Source organism: Coccinella septempunctata, chromosome 7, assembly GCF_907165205.1.
Source record: "Coccinella septempunctata chromosome 7, icCocSept1.1, whole genome shotgun sequence".
Taxonomy (NCBI): domain Eukaryota; kingdom Metazoa; phylum Arthropoda; class Insecta; order Coleoptera; family Coccinellidae; genus Coccinella; species Coccinella septempunctata.
Genome location: NC_058195.1, coordinates 18340969 through 18364413, shown reverse-complemented (window position 1 = coordinate 18364413; position 23445 = coordinate 18340969). Strand labels below are relative to the sequence as shown.

General features: G+C 36.3%; 3 protein-coding genes across 7 annotated transcripts; 2 read left to right on the top strand and 1 right to left on the bottom strand.

Annotated features, from left to right (window-relative positions):
- LOC123317901 (glycoprotein-N-acetylgalactosamine 3-beta-galactosyltransferase 1) lies at positions 1-23351 on the bottom strand. Of its 3 annotated transcripts, none has more exons than XM_044904517.1 (6): positions 23221-23351; positions 3531-3877; positions 3290-3428; positions 3074-3233; positions 2798-3019; positions 1-2739 (listed from the first exon to the last, which is right to left on the bottom strand). In XM_044904517.1, exons 2-6 carry the CDS (start codon positions 3751-3753, stop codon positions 2560-2562), a joined length of 924 nt encoding a protein of 307 aa, XP_044760452.1. In that variant the 5' UTR covers positions 3754-3877; positions 23221-23351; the 3' UTR covers positions 1-2559. The 3 variants fall into 3 exon arrangements, with proteins under 3 accessions (XP_044760452.1, XP_044760449.1, XP_044760450.1); XM_044904514.1 differs by lacking the exon at positions 23221-23351 and adding an exon at positions 20907-21131; XM_044904515.1 differs by lacking the exon at positions 23221-23351 and adding an exon at positions 14229-14381.
- Positions 14983-20659, top strand: LOC123317903 (aldo-keto reductase family 1 member A1-like). Of its 2 annotated transcripts, none has more exons than XM_044904519.1 (3): positions 14983-15443; positions 16549-17000; positions 20025-20659. In XM_044904519.1, the coding sequence occupies exons 2-3, from the start codon at positions 16551-16553 to the stop codon at positions 20592-20594; spliced, it is 1020 nt and encodes a 339-aa protein (XP_044760454.1). In that variant the 5' UTR covers positions 14983-15443; positions 16549-16550; the 3' UTR covers positions 20595-20659. The 2 variants fall into 2 exon arrangements, with proteins under 2 accessions (XP_044760454.1, XP_044760453.1); XM_044904518.1 differs by having other exon boundaries at positions 14988-15494.
- On the top strand, positions 21205-22302 carry LOC123317904 (SUZ domain-containing protein 1). 2 transcript variants are annotated; one of them, XM_044904521.1, is made up of 4 exons: positions 21205-21356; positions 21724-21782; positions 21839-22084; positions 22137-22302. In XM_044904521.1, the coding sequence occupies exons 1-4, from the start codon at positions 21354-21356 to the stop codon at positions 22234-22236; spliced, it is 408 nt and encodes a 135-aa protein (XP_044760456.1). In that variant the 5' UTR covers positions 21205-21353; the 3' UTR covers positions 22237-22302. The 2 variants fall into 2 exon arrangements, with proteins under 2 accessions (XP_044760456.1, XP_044760455.1); XM_044904520.1 differs by lacking the exon at positions 21205-21356 and adding an exon at positions 21426-21581.
- Positions 23352-23445: the final 94 nt, after the last annotated feature.

Here is a 23445-nt window from a genome sequence, read left to right as displayed (position 1 = left end):
TATTCAAAGATCACATGTATTTGTCATAAATAAACTTGACAGTTAACTTAACCTAAAATTTGATTTTTCTATAAAAGAAATACTGAATAATCATCAAATTAAAATGAGCACATCCAAGAACCAGCCTGGCTCATAGACTAGGCATTACGAATGGCATTCTTTAAGTACAATAGTCAGATAATGGGGGACTTACTTATAAGTACAAAGTATACAAATATTTATATAAACATGTCTATCTTACCATATGACAAAAGATGCCACCAGAATTGCTTGAATATCAATCATGTCCTTTCTTCATAAAAATCTCTTATTTGTTAAGATTTGGAATCTTCCAAATCAATAGCTTATTTTCAAGTCTTTACTTTAAAGTGGAGGTTTGTTATTTGTTCATCAAATGTTAATCAGCCAATAGCATGCGACTGAGAAATCCATATAATTTGGGAGTTCATTGTTGTACGAGCTATGATCGATTAACGTTCATTTATTGATAACAAACCAAAATATAATCGAGTTATTCTGAACTTAAAAAAATAATGATGGAAAAATCAGATTCGATCTAACCCGCCATTACCTCTTGAAGTTATTCCACTTGATAATATCTATGCGCCCAGTAAAAACCAGATGCCTCCGTCAGTTCCATCGCAAAAAATAAAAACGAGTTCCCCTTGTGAGGAACGTTCTGAAGAGCTGCAGTTCGTTCTTCACACAATAAAACTGAAAGATAATGTTTAAACTCGCGGAAATACACATAGATGCAAAAGTTTTGCATCACCTTAATTTCATATGAAGGAATTTTTCAATATCAACAATTTTTTGTGGGTTTGTTTATTAATGTTTATCTTCACGAATCCACATATATTTTTTGCAATAAACATATGTTTACAATATTTTTGGAGGGATTACATTTTAAGATCGATTATTTCGTTAGAAGATGCACTTGAATTTAACGATTTTTACTGCCGACATGAATCGTAGAGTGATAAGTGAGATTGATCGTGCAAGAATTGTGTCTCTAATTGAAGAAGGCCATTCTCAAAGGTTTGTACCTAATAGAATTGGTGTTTCACAAAGTGACGTATCTCGGACATCGCTATCTTCAGACCAATTCTGTTCGAGACAGGCCAAGGAGCGGTAAAAGGCGTGTCACCAATCAACGACAAGACCATTATATTCACTTAATTGTGCGGAGAAACCCGACCATAGCATTGCCAGCACTCCAAAGAGATATGGGACATGCCTTGGAGATTCCTGTATCGCTCCCTACTTTACAGAGACGCATACTGGCGTTTGAGATGTCGTCGACCACTTAGGGTTCCCCGACTACAACCTGAGCACATAACCCGCCATCTACATTGGGCTTGAGAGCACATGGCCTTGCCCGAAGAATTTTGGAATTCTGTGTTGTTTTCCGATGAGACCCGAATATGTTTAATACAGGATAGCTATCGGATTCGTGTGTGGAGAGAACCGAGAGCAGCTCAACTCGCCCATGCTCGTCCCGTGCCTCCCTTTGCCGGAGGAAGTGCCATGTTTTGGGCTGATATCATGTCCAATGGTCAGTCAGATTTAATTCATATTCAGGGCACAATGACTGGTGATAGATACATCAGGGAGATTCTACATCTTCACATAAGGTTATAGCGAGCGGCTGTTGGAGAACCTTTCATTTTTATGGATGATAATGCCCGACCTCATCGCACTAAAGCTGTAAATGAATATCTTGAAACTGAAGGCATCAATCGTTTGGACTGGCCCGCTCTATCTCCAGACGTGAATCCCATAGAACATGCTTGGGACATGCTAAGCAGGTCAATAGCAGCCCGCAGGAATCCTCCCAGAAGTTTACAGGACCTTGTTCAAGCCGCTCAGGAACAATGGCTCAATATCCCTCAGCAGCATATCGCTAATTTGGTAACCAGTATGGGTAGGCGTCTTCAAGCTTGCATAGATACTAGAGGGGGAAATACTCATTACTAAGCCGTATTCTGGTTATCATTTTCCAAAGAAAAGAATCATTTTTTAACTTTATCTTTTTCTCAATAATACTCTTTCTGAAATAAAAGTAAAAAGTGAGAAATAAAGTTTGCACAAAACTGTTGGTGCATTTTTTTCACTTGAAACTGATCCATTGATTAGTACATACTCCAATAATTTTTAAGAAAAAATTACTTTCGGAGATTTAGCGTGATGCAAAACTTTTGAATCTATGTGTATCTTCAAACAGGATTAAAATGTTATGAAACTGCTGTATTACTGCCAAATCTTGCATCATGTAATCAACTGTAAAATCTGCAGGTTAAATGGTCTTTGCATGATAATAAAAAAATTACCTTTTGACGAGGACTCAGGTATGAATATCAGAGTAATTAATTCTTCCAATCAGCATCTTTTTTATCACACACAAATAAAAATCTCCCACCCTTTCCTGGCCTCAAATACCTGTCTTTTAAAGTAAAATAGCCACATCATTAATACTCATGACAAGGGCACGAAATAATCCTTAGAATAAGTATATACAATTTCTTAGTTCTAGCACAGCCTTTTAGCTTTCAGTACTTTTTACCTACTCGACGTCTTATTCAAGTTCCCAAGAACCGAATCCTGCAGTTCTTGAGGCATGTCGACGTGAAAAGAAATTCCATACGGCCTCAAATGATAAATGAGATACTCTAGTACGTACATCTGATTTGGACTTACATAGTGAAAAGAAACAGCGTTGTCAGAGCAGCAATTCATACCCTGTTTAAATCAAAATGGATAAATTATAGCTATATATTCTTCCCGAAATCATACCAACCTCTTTGCTCTCGTAATAAATATACTGCCAATACCAAAAGTCCTTGTTCACGTGTCCTGGTATGAGATGATGTTCAGGCACAAACGGGAAAAACCTTCCCCTACCCATGGGATCCCTCGAATCCCCAGCTACCACATTCAAAGCCTCCATACATTTGCCCATTTCCACGTCTTCTGCTCCGCTATTCTTCTTAGAGCACCCAGTGGAGTTATTGAGTCCCACCTACGAAAACTTTAGTTTATAAAAGCCAAACTTCGTTATGAAGTCAAATTTTACCTCAACGAATCTATTCAGAGCTTCCCTACTCAAAACGTAGCCCGCACCCCCACTCATATATCCTTGTTTCACGTAAGGCTTAAACTTGCATCCGAAATATATGGGTTCCGAGGATTTGTATGGTAACAACATGTATCGCAAGTTCTCCAAAACGACATATCTTGAACAGAACTGTTTGGTTAGTTTGCCGAATACATGTTATCCTTTCAAACTTACGTATCGTCGTCAGCTTTCATGAACCAGTCTGCTTTATCCTTGTAATTGTTGTACACGTATTTAAATGCTTCTTTTGTTTTGGCCCAGAGATTGTCCCTCCCCTCCCCTACAGGTAAAGCTACAGCTGGTAATGAGGGATCTGAAACGAGACTAGAAGTTTCAACAAAAATAGGACAATTTTCTTCGGGATAAATTCAATCAAACAACCCCTTCTTATGGGTTAGGTTGGGGCTTCACGCACCTTCTTTGGAGCTCATAAACAGTATGATGTTGCACCTTTTTCCCCACGTGTTTTTCACGTGCTTCGCCCTCTTCTCGTGATTGTTCGGCCCGGTCATCACCCAGCACAGTATCCTGACCTTGTTGTACATCCTGTTCGCCACCTCCCTGTCTTCCATCTGGTGGAACTCCTCCTCTATGCTATGATCGCCCGGATCCATAGTGGGGCCGGCCAAGTGGGCCATCTCTTGGCTGGTATGGAAGTCTATACGACGTATGGCGTCCGGGGTTAGGAGGACATAGGCTACCACAAAACCAGCCGTCACACCGATGGATAGGGTCAGGATGAATTGTTTGTTCACAGTTTGCCTGGATCGGATACATAATGAAAGTGATTTATCGGTCAATGAGCTCAATAAAAGAATAAGGACCATAGATTTATGCTGGAGCTATTTTCGAGAAGTTCGAGGCGTTTAAATAATATCGAAGAAATTTCAGACTCGGTGGACCTCTCTTTGAAGAAAATCATCGCGAAATATCCAAAAATCGGTTGATGAAGAACATAAACATTGATGAAATGAAGGAATATTGGGATTCTTGGACTAACTTTCTTTATTGTTCTTCAATACAACGCCGACGTTTCGAAACGACTTGTTTCTTTTTCAAGGCTAAAAATTTAAACAGATTAAAATTTTTCATTCGAGATCAAGTTTTATTGATGAGTCTGTGATTGACACCGTATAATTGAGATGTTTTTTTTTTACATATGCTTGCATATTTCTGTAGGTTTTTGTATATTTTGTGTTTTTAACCTTCATTGATCAATCGATACGGAATTTCCTGATATAGTAGAGTACACCCCTGACAAAGACTAGTGGCGGTGACAGATGAACACGAACTCGACGAACGTCAAAATTTCTATGTCACATGCCAACAACGACGTCATCTGTCATAGCCAATATTCCGCGTCTTCCTGAAACAACGTTAAAAGTTTTTAAAAAAATTAGATCTCTTTGAGATATGAAACCAAATTAAATTTATATCGACGATATTGTTCAGAATACTAGGTAATTGTGTGCACGAATGATCTCGAATGAAAAATTTCAATGTGTTTAAATTTTTAGCCTTGAAAAAAAAACAAGTCGTTTCGAAACGTCGGCGTTGTATTGAAGAACAATAAAGAAAGTTAGTCCAAGAATCCCAATATTCTTTCATTTCATCTAACTAAATGGACGATAACCTAAGAACAATAAACATCGATTTATGCAGGAGCTATTTTCGAGAAGTTCGAGGCGTCCAAAAAATATCGAAGAAATTTCAGACTCGGTGGACCTCTCTTTGTAGAAAATCATTGCGAAATATCCAAAAATCGGTTCATGAAGAACATAAACATTGATAATTTCTAACTACAGCCCACTGACCAACTATGGCGGTCGATGGTCCGATCATATGCTATCATCAACTGAAAAGGTGGTGCAAGTACGTTCTTCGAGAACGGAGCTGCTCACTAGAGGAATTTGTCCGCTTAACGACCGCCTAAATATCCGAAAAATCAAAACGAAAAACGTACAGATTACTCTGACGTGACGTGGCCCACTTCATAATGGGCATGATTCAAATATGTAACAATTATCAGAACAATTTTAACGCTTCCGCGCAAAATCCTATGTTAGATTTTTGAATCATGCGCATTATGAAGTGGGCCACGTCACGTCAGAGTAATCTGTACGTTTTTCGTTTTGATTTTTCGGATATTTAGGCGGTCGTTAAGCGGACAAATTGCTCTAGTGAGCAGCTCCGTTCTCGAAGAACGTACTTGCACCACCTATTCAGTTGATGATAGCATATGGTCGGACCATAGTTACGTCAGAATAATCTGTAGGCACCTGGAGATAAGTCATCTCCCGAAATTCCTGGAAGGTATCGATGATCACAGAAAATTACAAGATTTTGACAATTGATGCCAGATTGCAATATATGTATAGGTTAACGCGTGGATGTTCCAGGTATGGAGAGTAGAGAGGAGAACGATCGCCCTACTAAAAATGTGTCTCCAAAAACGGGGAACGTAGGGTAGGAGTCGCTGCGATCGCTACTTTTATCCATAAGGGGTGGGGATTTAAGCGTCAATTCGAAATGAACAACCTTAATTTTATTTTAGATTATGTGTCACCGTAGTTTTTTCTGATGATCCTTCAAATACGTTTCTTTCTACAGGGTGGTACAGATCGTAACCAAGAAATTTTAACCACGTATTCCATATCAAAAATAAGCCCTAGATTGACATATAAACATATCTCGAGAAATGTTTCCTCTCCGAGATACGGGGTGTTGAAATTATAGAAAAAAAAATGTTTTTTATTAATAACTTTCACACTGCTTGAAATATTTTTATAAAATAGGTTTTGAACGTCAAGGAGCACTTTTTGCATAATATCATTTTCTCCTACTACTAATTTCGTAAGCACCGAGTGGGAGAGGTAAAAGGGGAAAATCAGCTGATTTAGAGGTTCGGGAATTCTCTGTTTCTTCGAAAACCGCCGCACGTCCGTGTCCGCGAAAAATGCAAAACGAAAGACGAATAACCGGACCATAGGCGCGTACTACTCTCGACTCGGAAAACAGATAGGAAATACGAGAAAAAAGTTTCAGAAATTCGAAGATTTTTCAACACGAATGTAAACGCATCCAGCTTCACCCGGGGCCGGTTGCCGTTTCTTATCACTCGAGTCGGTAAGGTCCATTTTCGCGAAACAGCCAAAGGAGATCAGCAGCTGTCATTGACGTTACCTATCTATGTACCTAAGGCCCGATTGCACCAATCCCCCTTAAAATGGGTACTTAACTAAGCGTAGCTTAAAGTTAATGGACGCCTAATTTTATTGTCAGTTGCACGACTGCGGCTTCACAGAATCTTAAGTAAGGGGCCCTTAAGCTTTCATATCTAGTGATATTTCAGTTTTTATTTTGGTCCAACTTCATTCTAGTCCAATAAAACCTCTTCATTGGTTGGCCGGTTGCAGATGATCGTTCTCATTTCATTAACCTAACTTTATTGTCCTCTCAGTCAGTATCAAGTATTATTATCAAAGAGTGACAACTTTTTGTTGCTGAATTAGCATTATTATTGATAATGAAATGGATTGTCAAATAAAAAGTACTTGACGTTATTAGAAAAACCACAGCAGTTCTGCAGCCAGTTTATGAGTTCAACAAATTATTTTAGGTTAGAATCTCGCCCTTAAATACCTAAGTGGTCATTACAGGAGCGCTTAAATTTAAGGCTAGCTTAAAGGATGATTCATGCTAGACCGTGTCGGAGCCGGGCCGGGACCGACTCCGGGCCGTTGCAACCGGGTCGCCACTCTGAAAACACGGGCACGGCACGTGTCCCAACCGGTGTAGCGTGGATGGGTCAATTGAAATTGCTCATATAATTCTTTTACCGTGTCCCGTCCGGGTCCCGGTTCGGACCCGACACGGTCTAGCATGAATCAGCCTTTAGCCATTTAAATGTCACTTAACAGTTGGTGCAACGTAATTTAAGTTAAGGGTTCATTTTAAGGGACACTTAAGACTAAGTGCGTTTGGTGCAAATGGGTCTAACTCAAGTCATCAGCTGGCCCAGATTTGTACTTTTATATAACAGTTAGACCTAAAACTGCAATAATATCAACTTCGAATCTTTCTTATTCTCACTGCCCAACAATTTTTCCCCATGCCAGTTATGTACAGTAAGTTCAAAATGAGGATCTTTCACAATTACTACATTGAGAGGTTATGTTCAGTTTCGTAAACAATTGAATTGACTTAGATTATGAAGGAAAATATAGAAACATCTTGAGTAAATAAAGGGTTTAAGCACACTCAGGTGGGAGTTTTCAGGTATCTAAGAAAAATCTGTTCAAGGAAAATCTATCCAAGGAAAATTATTCAATGTTATGATATATTCTTTATCCTGAAATCCAAAATGCATGATGTTGAAAATCGCAGCTCATTGAATAATCAAACTGTAATGTTCTAACATTCCAAATTGATTCATGATTAAGACTATTGTCTTGATGGCGAACCGAATAATTATAATTATAATTAAGTTTAAGGAAGGAAAAAACTCATTTCATACCAAGGATTGTAGATCATGTTTTATAATCCCTGATTTCATTATTGATTTTCATATTATGATGACGCTCATATTCCTCCTGCTTTTCAAGTTCAGAATGACCATCCAAGAAAATTGTTGTATAAAGAGATGTATCAGAATGTACTCATAAAAATTTTTGTTTCATTCTGAAAGCCCTAGAACCCCACCTCCAACGATACCCAAATGATGCGTTTCGTGTGGTTGTGACTGAGGGTCAAGATTATTAATATTATTAGTATCTTGTCAAATTTTATTTTATTTATGTTAAGTTGTGTAGTATATCTCTGTAATTTTAGACTACAGCAACTGTGATACTAAATTAATAGTGGTAATAATTATAATGACGTGTGCAAACAAATGTATATTTGTAATAGCATGAAATATATTGAATTGAATTGATCCAACGATCAAAATGAACCGATATTCTGTTTTTTTTCTATTCAGAATGTTTCAAGGATTCCTTCTGTAGAAGAAAAGTCTGTTCACAATGATCGGCCAAGGAAATTGGTGGTTAAAGTACACAGAGAGATGACTTAAATATCCTACATAATTTTTTTTGTTCATACTACAGCTTCGAAGATCTATTCATTCTACGATGAGGCGCTTATTCCTCATTTTTCAAGTTCAGAATGGCCGGCCAAGAAAATTGGTGGATAGAGGAATGTATCAGAATGTATTCAGAAAAAAATTTGTTTCATTCTGACAGCCCTAGAACGCCACCCCCAACGATCAAATGAACCGATTTTTCTTCTATTCTGAATGTTTTAAGGATTCCTTCTCCAGAAGATAAATCAGTTCAAAAGATCCTGCCAAGGAAATTGATCGCTAAAGTACATAGAGGGATGACAAAAATATCCTAACATAATTTTTCTGTTCATACTACAGCTCCGACGATCAAAATGAAGTATTCAGCCCTAGAATGCCACCTCCAACGATTACCCGATTTTTTTCTATTCAGAATGTTTTAAGGATTCCTTCTCCAGAAGGATGACTAAAATATCCCTAACATAATCTTTCGTTCATACTACAGCTCCGAGGATAAAAATAAGCTATTCAGTCCACGATGAAGCGCATATCCCTCATTTTTCAAGTTCAGTATGTCTGGCCAAGAAAATTGGTGAATAGGGGAATGTTTTAAAGGTTCCTTCTCCACAAGATAGGTCAGTTCAAAACAGTCGGCCAAAAAAATGGATGGCTCAAGAACATAGAGGGAAAACTAAAATATCCCTTACATAATTTTTTGTTCAGCTCCGAGGATAAAAATGAACTATTCAGTTTACGATGAAGCGCTTATTCCTCATTTTTCAAGTTCAGTATGGCCGGCCAAGAAAATTGATGGATAGAGGAATGTACTCATAAAAAATTTTGTTTCATTCTGACCGCCCTAGAACGCCACCGCCAACGATCAAATGAACCGATTTTTCTTCTATTCTGAATGTTTTAAGGATTCCTTCTCCAGAAGATAAATCAGTTCAAAAGATCCTGCCAAGGAAATTGATATCCAGTCTGCAATGTATTGCATATTCCTCATTTTTCAAGTTTAAAATGACCGGCCAATAAAATTGGTGGATAAAGGAATATACTCAGAAAAACCACCTTCAACGATGAAAATGAATTGATGTTCTTTTTACGATGGAGATGAAGAAATAAACATTTTTCTGAGTAAATCTGATACATTTCTCTATCAATTTTATTGGCCAGCCGTATTAAATATGAGGAACATGCTCTCCATCGTCTACAGGATAGTGGTGGTTCATTTTAATCGTTAGAGCTGCGGCTCTAGGGCTTTCAGCCCTAGATATTATGTTAGGATATTTATTCATTTCTTTATTTACTCTATCCATCAATTTCTCTGACCGTCTATTTTGAACTGATATTTTTCCTGGAGTTGAAATCCGTAAAATATTCTGAGTAGAAAAAAATAGTATGAAATTATAGATTATAAACCCTAATTTATAATCCTTGCTAAGAATTCACTCCATCTATCCTTGCATATGCAAGGAAGCTATATAGCTTCGGCATTCTATTCTAAATAAGGGAAAAAATTAACAGACTGCAGCATTGATATCATACATACGGTATTGACCGTGGTGGAATAGTCGTTCTTGAAACTGGACGGTCGGGGCCCCCGACTCGGGGGTAAACATCACTACAGTGTATGAATCGGGTTGATTTGATTGATTGATTTTATTTTCGCTTATGACTTTTTTTTATTGATTTGGTTGTAAAAAATGGATTCACCGAAAAAATAGATCGCTGGGCTTACTAGTTTCTTTTCTATTCTACCAGTGGCGTCCGTACTGCAGCGATACTGAATATTTTCAGATTAAAAAATGATACGCCACTGGTTTTTCCGACAATAAAATCTACTATTTAAATTCGATCTCTTGACTTTTGGCTGTACGAGGCACCGTTTCCGGTTAAAAAAATAAAACACATTCTCATGCATGAAGAAATCGCCAAAATTTGATATGGTAGTTTCATAATAATAAGACTATTTTTGTGAACGAAACGTGTAACTAAAGAAAAATAAGCACTAACAACCACACTCAAAACGAACTTAAAGAAGATGTTCGAAGTATGAACCATTTTGCTGAACACATAATTCACATCGACGTATAACAGATCCGAAAGCAGCAGCTAAATTTCGATTTCTTAATTCGCAAGCATTTTGAATACGGCCAATAAGTTCTTCCCTTGAGTTCAAAGGAGTCACATATACGATTTCTTTCAAAAACCCCCATACGAAGAAGTCCAAAGGGGTAATATCGGGGCTCCGTGGAGGCCAACTGACTGGCCAATTACGTCCAATCCATCTTTCTGGAAAATTATTATCCCACCAGTTCCTCACATTTCTATGAAAGTGAGCTGGACAACCGTTAAGTTGAAACCAAGCCGCTAATCTTGATTCTACTGGAATATTTTCCCACATATTTGCATGCTCTGCCATTAGAAATTGTAAAAAATTTTCACCACTAACTCGTTCTGGTAAGAAATAGGGTCCAAATAGGTGATTATCATAAACTCCAAGCCAAACATCAACACTAAATTCTACTTGGAAATTTCTTGGTCGAATGGGATGTGGATTTTCGTGGGCCCATACATGCTGGTTATGAAAGTTTACCACGCCCCGACGAGTAAAACAGGATTCATCAGTCCAGAATATGGTATTTAAAAAGTCTCTATTCTGCTCAATGGAACGAAGAATCCATTGGCAAAAAAATAACCTCCGCTGTTGTGTTTAAAACTCGAAGAATTTTTGACTCAGAAAATTGAAGTGTGCGAGCTGCTATTCGACTGCTTGTTGGATTCCTATCAAATTCACGAAGAATCCTGTTATTGTTCCTTTCTTGCCTAATATTCACCCTATTTGGCCGTTCATCAGGTCTAGTACTAAGTCCATTAGGTCTAAGTCGTTGGTGAATGTTGACAAACACTGAGGAATGCGGATGGCGTCTTCTCGGAAATCTTCTTCGGTACTCCCTAGCTGCTTCCGCCGAGTTTCCTTTCGCCACTCCATAACAGAAATGGATATCAGCTTGCTCCTGACTCGTAAAACAAAAAGGCATTCAGTTGTTAAAGAAAAACTGACTTATCACTGTGATAAATTACTGTCAAACTTCAAATAAATGTTCGAAGCTGACAACAGTTTTTTTCTACACACTTTGCTTTCCACAATAAGGAAATTACAGTTTCAAAATTATATACATTCGAAGTGAGGAGTAGAACATATCAAGACAACAAAAGGTAGTCATCTCAAATTTATCACTTATTAGAGTAGATTATGTTTCCAATACTCAGCTGAGAACCTTTATGAACCAAATATTATGTTATGCCAACGAAGTTCTTCCAGAATATCCACTTCTGAAACATGTAGTTTTATTGGTTAGATATTCTTATTCAGAAAAGTCCACTCCTTACGAGGAATGACAATTTCGATTTCGTTTATAATGAATCCATCATCTTTTTTGATATCTTCATCGCAAAAGTGCTCTTGACACACAAATTGATTCCGAGTCGATTCTTGAGGTAAGGTTTTTTTCAATTTTCTCTCAAAAATGCACTCGGAAATTTATCTCTTCTCCTTTTCTTTTCGATGCCAAAACACCCTTACACTAGCGCACGCTTCAACATTTCACCATGGTCATATGTTATTCTCTTATGATATTCTAATCATTTGTCACCAGGAAGGCAGTTCACTCAGCCAACTTCAACTAGTTTAAATCAAAATTTCGTCATCCCGTGATCGCCAACGTGACTATTGGCAAAATTATGAACTACCATATTGGTACATATTTTAGGGGACAAAAAAATTTATGGCCTCAAAGCAGCGATCGTTCTCCTTCTCTCTACTCTCCATAGTTCCAGGAATGAAGTCACAAGATCACAGAGCGGGGTGAGAGCACATTCTTGCAAAATGGCTAGCAACTAGTTTTCAAATGAATTTTAAATTCCCTTCAAGTGTTTTTTTATGTACGAGAAAAAAAAACTTTGAAATTGAAGAGACTTATCAAGAAACTGTTTGGTAGTCGACAGTTCCTGTCGAATCTGAAAATATTAGAGTACTGGATAGAGAATCATTTCTCAGAATTCCATAGCTTGCTAAGTGAAGAATTTTTTTCGAAAAATCAATTCATTCAATGAAAGTCGTTCTTGGTATAAATTTATGTTCGGTGTTCGTTACTCCTTTCAAGCATCACTATCGCAATATTAACCATGATCGTCACTATCAGAATGAAATGAACTAATTTGTTGGAACATACGCTACAGTCGTTAACATTGCAATTGTTAAGAAGATTAACATTCACAATGGCCTATTTCAATTTGCATAATCGAGTTATTCGGGCTTCGATAATAGAAGTTTCAGATTTTGTACATTACCGGAATGGAATCAATAGGAATAAGGCTCATAAACGTTTAAATGTTCGATAGAATGTAGAATAATAAATAATTCACACTTATCCACACGATTCATGATGATGGAGGAGATCAAAAGATGAATGAAAATCTGATTTTCTTTTGACAGTTCTAATACAGGGTGGTATTTTATATTTGAGCCATTCCAGAGGAAAATTTGGAAACATCTTTTTGTAATATTCGGACCACTTGAAAGGTTTCATGTTCTCTCAACACGAGGTGGACTATATCTTTAATACCAGAAAAAAATCCTGTAGCTGTTATGAAAATATGACTTCTCGTCTTATCTGCATTAGAATTTATTTCAACAACCTGTTTCTTTGAAGCAATCTTATATTTTTTTTAATGATTTATTCAAAGAAATTATGAATACATAAACAATTTACATTCATAATCCTCTAAACAGTACCCTAAACTGGTATCGAGAGGTGCGTTCGGCCAGTAGACTCTATAAGCACTTTTTGTTCCGTGTCGTTCGGGCATGTTTCAGAACAAAAAGTGTTAATAGTTGTCGTTCGTTCCAGACAGAGTAGAGTTTTTGGAATCAACTCTCTGAGCCCCAGCTCTGAAGGTGGGGCGCGAAAGGAGTTTGTGTAGAAATAGGGTTATGAAACGAGACAAACCATAAAAAAACAACTTATAAGCAAATTTTTCATAAAACTGTAAAATTTCCGTTTAATCCACACTAAGAATTATCTATTCATATACATTTTCGAACAAATTGCATTCAAATTCAAATTTTTAACATGACTTTTGTGGTTGACATTTGTCATTCGTTCATTCAAAAATTGCCAATTTGTACAGGCTCAATTAGCCCAAGCTGATCTGTGATAAAATTTTAGTTCGACTCGCTCTATACCGGTGTCTACTGGCCGAACGTAGCCTACAATGAATAATATACAATCAAAAAAAAAAAAAAACACATTATGCAGTTCTTTTATAAACCAAACTTAACATTATTTTGAATAAACGGACAATTCATTATTATTTATACACTAACACTAAATATTTATTTTCAACAATTTCGGGTGGAATTTTTTTTCGCTCTAGACATGTAAAAAAAAGTTTTGTTCGATTTATGAAAAAATTTCTCCACAGAAATTATTCGAATATTGTATTCATTCAGAAAATGAAATTCAATTTGGCAACCGAAAAAAGAAAATCACGGATATTGAAGGTTTTCCGCCATTTTGAAAAAATTTTTTGGAAGTTCTTCATCTTTTCTGAATCGAGCACTTGGAAATACTCCGATGTGACCAGAAACCGTTACTTTGAGGTTTATACATTTATATCATTAGAATATTGCTCTAATACGACGTTGAACTCCCTACATCTCGCTTATGCGTCGAAAACGGGGTATATGTCATAATAAAAAGTGATTCTCCTGGTGTCAATTACCCACCATATATGTTTGTCCAGTTTATGATGAAACACCCTGTAGATGGATAATTAAAAAAATGCAATATTATGAGAAAAAAGTTTATGTAGAAGACATAACTGACTTTCTTACTGTATCGAAACTAGTCTCGTATAAGTATGGACAAATTAATCCAGTTATCAGAAAAACAATATTTACAGTCAGATTGAAAGGAAAACCGCTGATATTTAACGTGTAATAAAATAATAGTGTGTTATAAATGAATTATCGAAATATTCACTTACCTAAGCTTATGATGCATTTTACATTTGCCTTATCGAACAGTCACAAGTGTTATCATAAATTTTTTACAATGCGCGTATAACTATAACTGAAATATCAAGAAGGGGGAGTAAAATATATGAATGGAAATGAAGTACCAGGTGAAACGTTCAGACTGTTGATCTTTCATTATTGGCGTGTCGTCCCGCCATGAATTTGCTATAATAACTAAACACTTCTTATCGGCAATCTGGCTTCACAGGCGACATGACCGCCTAACGCAAGGCATCATAGAATCATTCAAGTTCCGTTCTACGATTCCTACGTCAGGTTTCATCGTTCCAGGTTTATGTTGGTCTACTACACAATCTGATCGATTTGTAACCTCGGTCACCAAGATGTCCTGATTTTCCACCCATTGAGCATTATGGATATTAATCTACACTTTTTGTGTAGTTGTCCGAGTGTAACCGAAAAGCATATTTGGCACTTGACACTCTCAAAGTTCCACGTGTTTCAAATAATTTAGGGCCCTATCAAGCCATACCCTGATCCGCTGGGGAGGAAGATAAACTTTCTTGAAGTTTCATGTGACTCAGTATATAGTGTCAGAATAACAATGAAAAATGGTATTCAGATAACTTTCTCATGATACTGGTGAAAATTTTCCATTAAAAAAAAACTTATGTACATGAAATTTCGTGGTTAACGAGTCCACCATACAGACTTTCAAATATGAGATTTTCAATAATAATGATGCGTCCTTTGACTCTTCTGCCGTCCAGATTTGTTCTCAAAAACCAACAGATTCACATTGATGAAATTTGGTACATATCGAATACGATCCAGCAACGACTGTCGCAGCTTTTGGCTTCAAATCGCCCACTCTAAACGCTGAAAATCGGAAAATAAAACGCAACAGATGTTTAATCAAAAAAATTTTCCACCTCTTTGGGCTCGGACATCGTATTCCTAGGTTATGACTGGTTTTCAAGTTCACACGCGAAAAGAAAATCGATAGCAGGTGCCAAGCGCATCGACGAGGCTATTTTTAGTGAGCTAGGTTAGTTCCGTCACAGACAAACCACAAAAATAGCCGAAATATAAATTTTTCCCAAGAAAATACACGTTTCCTAGGTTACGAAATCGAATCGGTGAAGTTCAAGTCAGAGTGGCAGCAGAAACAGGAAAAACGCAGAAATTAACGCCAAATCTGACTGGGAATATCAAACTGATACGTAAGTGCTGCACCGAAATATACAGGGGGGCCAAAAATTTGGAAATTATGGGTAAGTCCAATCTTTCTTCAAATGAATTTAACGAAAATAAATTGAGGTGTATAACATGAAAAATAAGGGTTGGCCCCATCAGCAGAAACGTATTATCGTAAAGAACTAGAAACCGAATTACATCAGTTATCTAACCACTACAAGTGTTTCGCTATCAGAATAGTATCTTCAGGTGGTTCAAGATGAAGTTTTGTATGGAGGTTACCTTCAACCACCTGATGATGCTATGTTGATAGCGAAACACGTGTATTGGTTAGAACTCATCCTAGTGAAAATTACGTAATTCAGTTTCTACTTTAATGATAGATTTTCATCAAGAACACATTAATTCAATATAAATTATTATCGTAAATTTGGAAAATATGTAACATATAAACTGAGTTGTGTTATCTCCTCACAATTTCATCAAATAATTCTTCGCCTCAGTCAATTTAAATCAATAGCAAACATGAGTACCTCATGTTTCAATCATTTTTCACGCGAGCGAAAAGATGATATTCATCTTTCATGAATCAAGAATAATCCGTTTATCACGTGATAGACGTCGAGAACAATCTCATTATTCCCATTTATTGTTTGTTCTTAGATAATCGAAGAAGGGTTTCAAAATTAACACTGCAAATGGAGCAAGACAGAATCTTTTCATCTCCGTTTATTCAGACGGTCATCAACTGAATGAACTGAGTTCGAAAGATTTCGTTTTGATCCATTAGAATCCATTTGATTTCAATTCTTTAAATTCCAATTCCGTATCGGTCTTACACGATTTTGTTCGTTTTCAAATTCACTGAGCTCATTCTTCTACAAGCAATCTATGCGGACCATCTGTGGATTTCTTTTAATTGAAGAAGTAAATCAAACATTTCCAGAAATGAGATACTAATCCTTGAAAGTTATGTTACTACCAGATGTCCAAACTTACGTATTACTTACAAACTGACAGTTTAAATATATCCTTCTGGTGAGGCTTCCTTCTTTCAAACGTCTTCTTTCGGTACCAATAACATTTAAAAGTGCTTTATAAACCCCGTCAGATATTTCTTTTATTCACTAGGCATGAAGACGATCAAACTCAATTCGGGCCAAGAGATGCCCTTAGTGGGCCTCGGCACCTGGAGGGCCCAAGCGGATGAGATAGAAAGGGCCGTCAATACGGCCCTGCAGGAGGGCTACAGGCACATAGACACGGCGTTCAACTACAACACCGAAGAACCCATCGGTAGGGTGATCCAAAAATGGATCGAAGAGGGCAGGTTGAAGAGGGAGGAGTTGTTCATCACCACCAAACTACCGAACGTGGGCAACAGACCCAGGGACGTGGAGAGATACCTGCGAATGTCGCTGGACAGGCTGCAAACGAGTTACGTTGACCTGTATCTCGTCCACATGCCGTTCAGTTTAATGGGACACCCGGATACGCATGCGCCGTTGACCAACGAAGACGGAACGATACAACTTGACGTTCATAACGATATTATAGGCACTTGGTCCAAGATGGAAACACAGGTATAATTTATGTTCCACAAGGATTTGATCTTAAATCATCGAATGAATAGATAAAAAAAATCACAACTTAAACTCCGGTGAAATCTCTTGAAATCTAGTTGAATATTCAAAAGTGTTCTGAAACTCAAATTTCGGGATTATCCACTATTCGCAGATTCACTGAAATCCAATACAAGGCAAGAAAACCTCGAAGGAAACTCTTGGCTATCAGCACCCTTTTTCTTATAATTCTCTGCTCCCATAAAACTCAAGAACAAACTCATCGTCAAATACTCTGTCACTGTATGGCACTCAGCACCAAAAATAGAAGAAAAAATCACACTTGCCAATGTTATTGAAACATCTCGAAATTAGAAACTACGTACAGAAATCCAGCAGAAGTTCCTTCAACCGTCATGGTCAGTTTAACATCTCGATGATATGATCACAGAACTGGATTATTTTTCGACTTTTCGTACCAAAAAATATCAACTGTCGTTACAATTTTTGAAGCTCACGACTCGACAGTTAACCCCTTTTCCCATTTTTTCCTTCTCTATCTGTAAGTCGAGTAGGTGAAAATTTGTACCAGAGATGAGCGATTTCCGCTCTTCGAACATTTTGTTAATACAAAACTGTAGGGTATAATTAGATTGCCGACAACGCCGTATCGAATTCGACATCGATAAGTAGTCGATAGATTGTCGATTTATAGTGGTACCACTGCTCTTACATATCTTCGAAATTTAATACTACTTTCGCCACTTCAATATTATCAATAGTTGAAATTAATCGCAAAAAGCTGATTTCAAGCTATGCATCGGCCGTACAGAATTGCGCTCCGTAATTTCACCGGAATGTTATCTACTCTATTTCCGCTATTATTCTTACTTATCGCCAATACGTTTTTCGTACCTTTTAATTTAAATTAGCAATTACAACGAATTTCTTGTTGTTGAATACGAAAACGTCATCGCATCGACTGAATTTTTCCTGATAATGAAAGTATACCTATAAAAAGTGCTATTAGTAAATTGGTCATGCAGAAACACCAACTGGTTTAAATTCTCAAATTTTTAAGTTACCAATTGTTGAACCAAAGATAATGAAACATTACATGTTCTATCTGAATAATCCATACACCTATCAAAAATAATTCATGGTTCAAACGAAGTACTCAGTCTTAGATAGTGCTGCCATACGGTTTCCAGATGAACTCAAATGCAAATTAATTTTTGATAGAAAACTTCATAATCAAATAACTAGTGTCAGGGTGACCGGCCACCGAATGCGAAGTTGAGCCAAGCTTAGAACATAGATACATGGTATGGCCATTCAGTGCTACGAATGAATTGTTTGTAGTCCACACATTCGATATTTCTCTGTCTAGAGCGACACTAAGGCAGTGGCGTTTTATTGAAAAATTCACATGCATCCTGTCTATTCTTATTGAAAATTGATGCGCCAATGATGTCCGAATCAACTGTCTCAATTGTGATTGGCGACACTAAGCAACTATCTCACTCCAGTCTTTGGAATGTTTATTTTCCATTCCATGTATCTATGTTCTAAGGAGCGAAGCTGAGCGTTTTCAATGCTAAATAACAAGCTACGTCAGAGGCTTGCATTGAAAACGATCAACTTCGTAGTCGGTGGCCGGTCACCCTAATAGAGATGTTTTCCGAATTGCATTGATAATCTTATATTTCACAAATGTTGTCATATTCCTTTATTATTTTATTTTTTTAGAAAATATATTTTGTAAGCTAAGCACCACTTCTGGAAACATGTCAAGTCCGTTATTATAGTAACAATGACATAGAGAATGGACTGAGCTATACCCGCATGAAAGTGTTTGCTCTGTAGAAAGAGAGGAAGCTATGATGCGGCCAATACTTGTCTCTTTTCTATGGACGTAGACGTGAGTGTGGACAAATCCAAATTCTAGTAAAAGACAACAACTGGCCGCATGTTCGGTAGTCTCTTTCGCATTTTTCTCTCATTTTTACTGTAGATTGGGAATGCTCAGTCCATTCCCTATATCTATGTTTTATTACCTATGTATATATATGGTTGCAATAGTTTATATCATAGACATATTAAACACAGATGTTTACCCAATCATAGAAAAAATACTCCTATGGTAAAACTAGTGCTGATCACAGAACATCAAATATGAATTAGGATATCTTGAAGTTATTGCTCTGTTTTAAGCATAGACATATTAAACACATGGACACGGCGTAGAGAGAGAGGGGGTGCGGCCGAAATAAGATAGAGCTAGTATGGGCAAAACATTCGTTTGCACTTTGTGTTTGTCGAAATTTTCAGAATTTTCTCATCAATTTTAGATAAACTTTGAATGTCGTTTCCTTTTTCTATTATAAAAGTAATAATGGTGTCCTCGTAGAGTGCAATGAGTTGAAAAGACAGATAAAGAGAAATTTCACAGGTAAAGTAACTTCGAATGTATTAATCGATTTATTATATCATAGTTGAATTTTTCATTTCAAATCAATAAATTAAAAGAATTATGTTTATAATCAATTATCGAAATATTTCCAAGCAAATTTCATTTCTAATTTTACCTATATAAAAAAAAATCGAAATAAATCGTATGCGCTTAGCGCTAAGGCGTTCTAAGGAACGTTTTCTTGCCCATACTAGCTCCATCTCTCTCTTCACTTATGTTGGCCGCACTCGCGGCACTCGTGGCTATTGAAACTCACTGGAAGGGCGCACCAGTTTTACTCATAAGTTTTTTTTACAGCGAATTCAATTGGTAGAACTAGCTTCAGATCTTTTGAAATGATTGTAGTGACATCAAGATATGCACTCGCACTGCACTAGTTTTACCAATAGAAAAAGCTATCAGATACTTCACAGTAAAAAACCAAAGAGGACGAGGAGAGTTAACCTTTGGACGAACGTTTATTTGTGCTCGAAATCCCAGTTCAACTCTTTCAAAGAAGTTAGAATAACATTCAAATCAGCACAGAACTCATTGAGAGATATTAGTCAAAAAACATTTTCACCTCTTTCTAGGTAGAAGAAGGAAGAGTGAGATCTATAGGATTGTCAAATTTCAACATAGCACAAATAGAAAAAATTTGCTTATCTTGCAAGATCAAACCTGCTGTACTGCAGATAGAACATCATGCGTATCTACAACAACCAGAATTGATAGATCGATGCAAGCAACTAGGTGTTACTGTAACTGCATATTCACCGTTGGGCAGCCCTGGAGCAAACCAACATTTCAGTACAAAGTATAACTATAAATTGGAAGAATTCCCTGATATTCTTGGTCATCCTATTGCTAAAAAGCTATCAGAGAAGTATGCAAAGACCCCTGGTCAAATACTGTTGAGACATATTGTACAGAAAGGGATTGTTGTAATACCTAAAAGCTTGAACCCAAAACGGATCAAAGATAATATAGACATTTTTAATTTTGAACTAATAGAAGATGATATGCAACTAATGAATAAATTGGATAAGGGGGAAAAAGGAAGAATCTTTGATTTTCTGTTTTTCAAAGGTGTAGAGAAGCATCCTGATTATCCATTCAGGCAAAGACTCACTGTGGATGGAGAAAAATTATTTCAACTATAAAATGGTTTATTTCCTGAGTATATTAATTGGCCTGTAAGAATTAATTAATAAAAGGATAAAACGAATTTTCATTCTATTTCATACTTCTGGATTAACAGTGCCCAACTATGAACTTAAAAGATGCTACAAATATCAAATGAAAAGAAGGTGATTTCAGTTCTTGTTAGAACCATCCAAAATTGAGTATGTACATTTTTCAAAGCAAATGGACATACTGACGAAGAATTTCAATTGGAAATAGTTTTCATGATAAAATTTTGACCGGATATCCTACGCACAGTGATAAAATTATAAATAAAATACTTAACATACCATTTTCCAAGTCTAAGATGTACCATTTCTAAAAGTTGTAAATCGCAGTCAATACGTCAAATGTTCAGGTCCGTACACAAACCCTCAAATCAACTAATACAATTTCCACTGTTGATCCACAATTTTAGCGTCATTTTCAAAATTTCTCATTATCTTTTATCAACATGAAAAGTGGAAGGGTTTTTAACCTCCTCCACATCAAAATACCGTGAACCGTGAAGTTTGTCTATGACTGTCAACACAGAACAGTCAGAACACTAATATAACTGAAAAGCCCTAAATAAATTATTAGGTCTATGACGACTGCACAGAAAGATGAGGCAAAAATAAATCACAGAATAATTACAACATAACCTCTAACATCACTCGAAAGCTGCACAAGATGTTCAAACTTTGAAGAAACTCAGAGACTCAGACTCAGTTGATAACTATTGGAAGGTGGCTAAAATGGTGATTACTTCAAATTTCTCTTTATATTCAAAGACCGTAGAAAGTTGATTAGGTTATTACAAAAAATGCTTCTATGTTTTTGTCTACAAAAAATTTGACAACAATTGACATTTGGCACCATTTACATATGATCATGGCATTTCCAATGGCCCTTTTTCCCAACGTAACATGGCCTCCAATCAAGATTTACAACTGTTAGATAGTTGGGAAGAATTGGATACAGAAGTAATTTGAACTTTTATACCTCTAAAAATGCCATATCAGTGGTCCCAACCAAAATCCCTCAAATCAATTTCTTGTGACTAGAAAATTATTCAAATGAAATTTTATAGGTTAGTTTTTTATCTTTCATAATTATATTTTCCAGGTTTTGGAGCAAAACTTTCAGAAATTACTAGAGCCAAACAATAGAGTGAGCGGAAGAAGGTAAGAAAACAGAGAACTCATCAACTGAATCTGTGAAAATACTTTTCTTATTGTAGTAATGGTATTGCACCTTGTTCCTCAAAAAAGCCTGTCCGTATAACAATAACAGGTGATGATGCACACAGATCTACGCCTCCTGAACCCACAGTTAAAATTTTAAAAAGACCTGTAAAAACTGTACAACTCAGCTGTGATTCTAAAGTGTTCCAACCTAAAAAAACTTTGCAACAAAGAGAACAAGAATATGCAGAAGCAAGATTAAGGATATTAGGAGAAGCAAGCTCCGCTAAAAATGAGGAAAGGTAATTTTTCATTCCAGAAATTTTTCAATGTTATCTTGAATAATCATTTCAGATTTAGTATAATAAATAAACAAAAAACAGAAGAACTAGTTGATGTGATACGACAGCCTAAAGGGCCAGATGGAACCAGTGGCTTCAAGATACGTAGATAGCATCACCATTCAAAATGAGATCAAATATAAGTCAACATATCATTATTTAATTTCCATCAAACCATTATTTGTTTGCCACCCCTACCATGTATAATTAACCGATGATAAACATGGGTAGCTCGGTTCATATTTGTACTGAATGAAATGTTTATGGTAGGAATCATTTGGCTTTCTTTGATAACAAATTATGAACAAATATTCAAGGACGACTTACAAATTTTGAATATTTTTTCATGTTATTTTATTCTCGGATACCAATTAAAATCCCCCATGAAGCGGCATTCCGAATAAGGAAAATCTGCAAACGGGTACTACATTCTCAGATGACCTATTTCGCAAAAGTGTTTTTTTTATGGTACTATATTTGTTCAATTTGTTATTGTGAAAGATAATTTCGTAGAATGCATTTATCGGAATCATAAAGTGCATTACGTCATTGGTGCCTTAATAGCATCACATATAGCTATTTTTAGAATTTAATTTAATATACACTTAATATCCTGAAAAATGAAGATGAATGAATTCTCAACCGGTTTAACTGAGCTACTCTACCAGTTGTAAAATCAATATTGAAAGGATAATTAACCAATTTAAGTATAAAACTGTATAGATATTTTATATAATAGTAAATAGTTATTAAGTTAAAGACAGCAAATATTTATTTTACCTTCTCCGAGATAAAAAAAAGTGAGTTTTAAGTTTAATTCTTAGGAGGACCAATAGAGTGCACACGAATTTACTATTGAGCACGCCTTGAAAATCGAGGTTTAACCACAGTCCAACCAAAAAAATTTCGCCTTTTGCTCCTTAAGAATTGAGCCATCTGATCTATTAGAGCATCTGGAAATTTTAACGATTCGTTCTCGTTTCGAATGTCGCATAAGGTACAATGAAGAAATGTTCCCTTCAAAATTACATCGAATTCAAGTACATCAGAAAACTAATTAAATAAAAAACAGAAGAAATAAAAAAAATGTATTATACCTTTAAGGGGACCATCACCAGACTTTCAGCAAGGAATATTCACTTTCAAATTACAAAATTTTGTTTGTGTTCACTGAATCACGAATGTTTCATCCTGCCAATTTTACAGAAACGCTGATAGAATGAATCGTGCTCAAAATTTGAAAACAGGATGCTCTTATCCAGACAAAACAAAATTTCACTATCTCCTCATTATCTTTCACCTCTCAGTAATGAAAATAGGAA

Coding starts and splice junctions, on each gene's coding strand:
- LOC123317903 (XM_044904518.1), top strand. Junction 17,001..20,024: donor GGTCCAAGATGGAAACACAG/GTATAATTTATG, acceptor ACCTCTTTCTAG/GTAGAAGAAGGAAGAGTGAG.
- LOC123317901 (XM_044904514.1), bottom strand. CDS start 20,932: ATGGTACATCTTAGACTTGGAAAATG. Junction 3,020..3,073: donor CTCTGAATAGATTCGTTGAG/GTAAAATTTGAC, acceptor AAGTTTTCGTAG/GTGGGACTCAATAACTCCAC. Junction 2,740..2,797: donor TTTATTACGAGAGCAAAGAG/GTTGGTATGATT, acceptor TGATTTAAACAG/GGTATGAATTGCTGCTCTGA.
- LOC123317904 (XM_044904520.1), top strand. CDS start 21,525: ATGGCCTCCAATCAAGATTTACAACTGTTAGATAGTTGGGAAGAATTG. Junction 21,582..21,723: donor GGGAAGAATTGGATACAGAA/GTAATTTGAACT, acceptor TATATTTTCCAG/GTTTTGGAGCAAAACTTTCA. Junction 22,085..22,136: donor TCCGCTAAAAATGAGGAAAG/GTAATTTTTCAT, acceptor TAATCATTTCAG/ATTTAGTATAATAAATAAAC.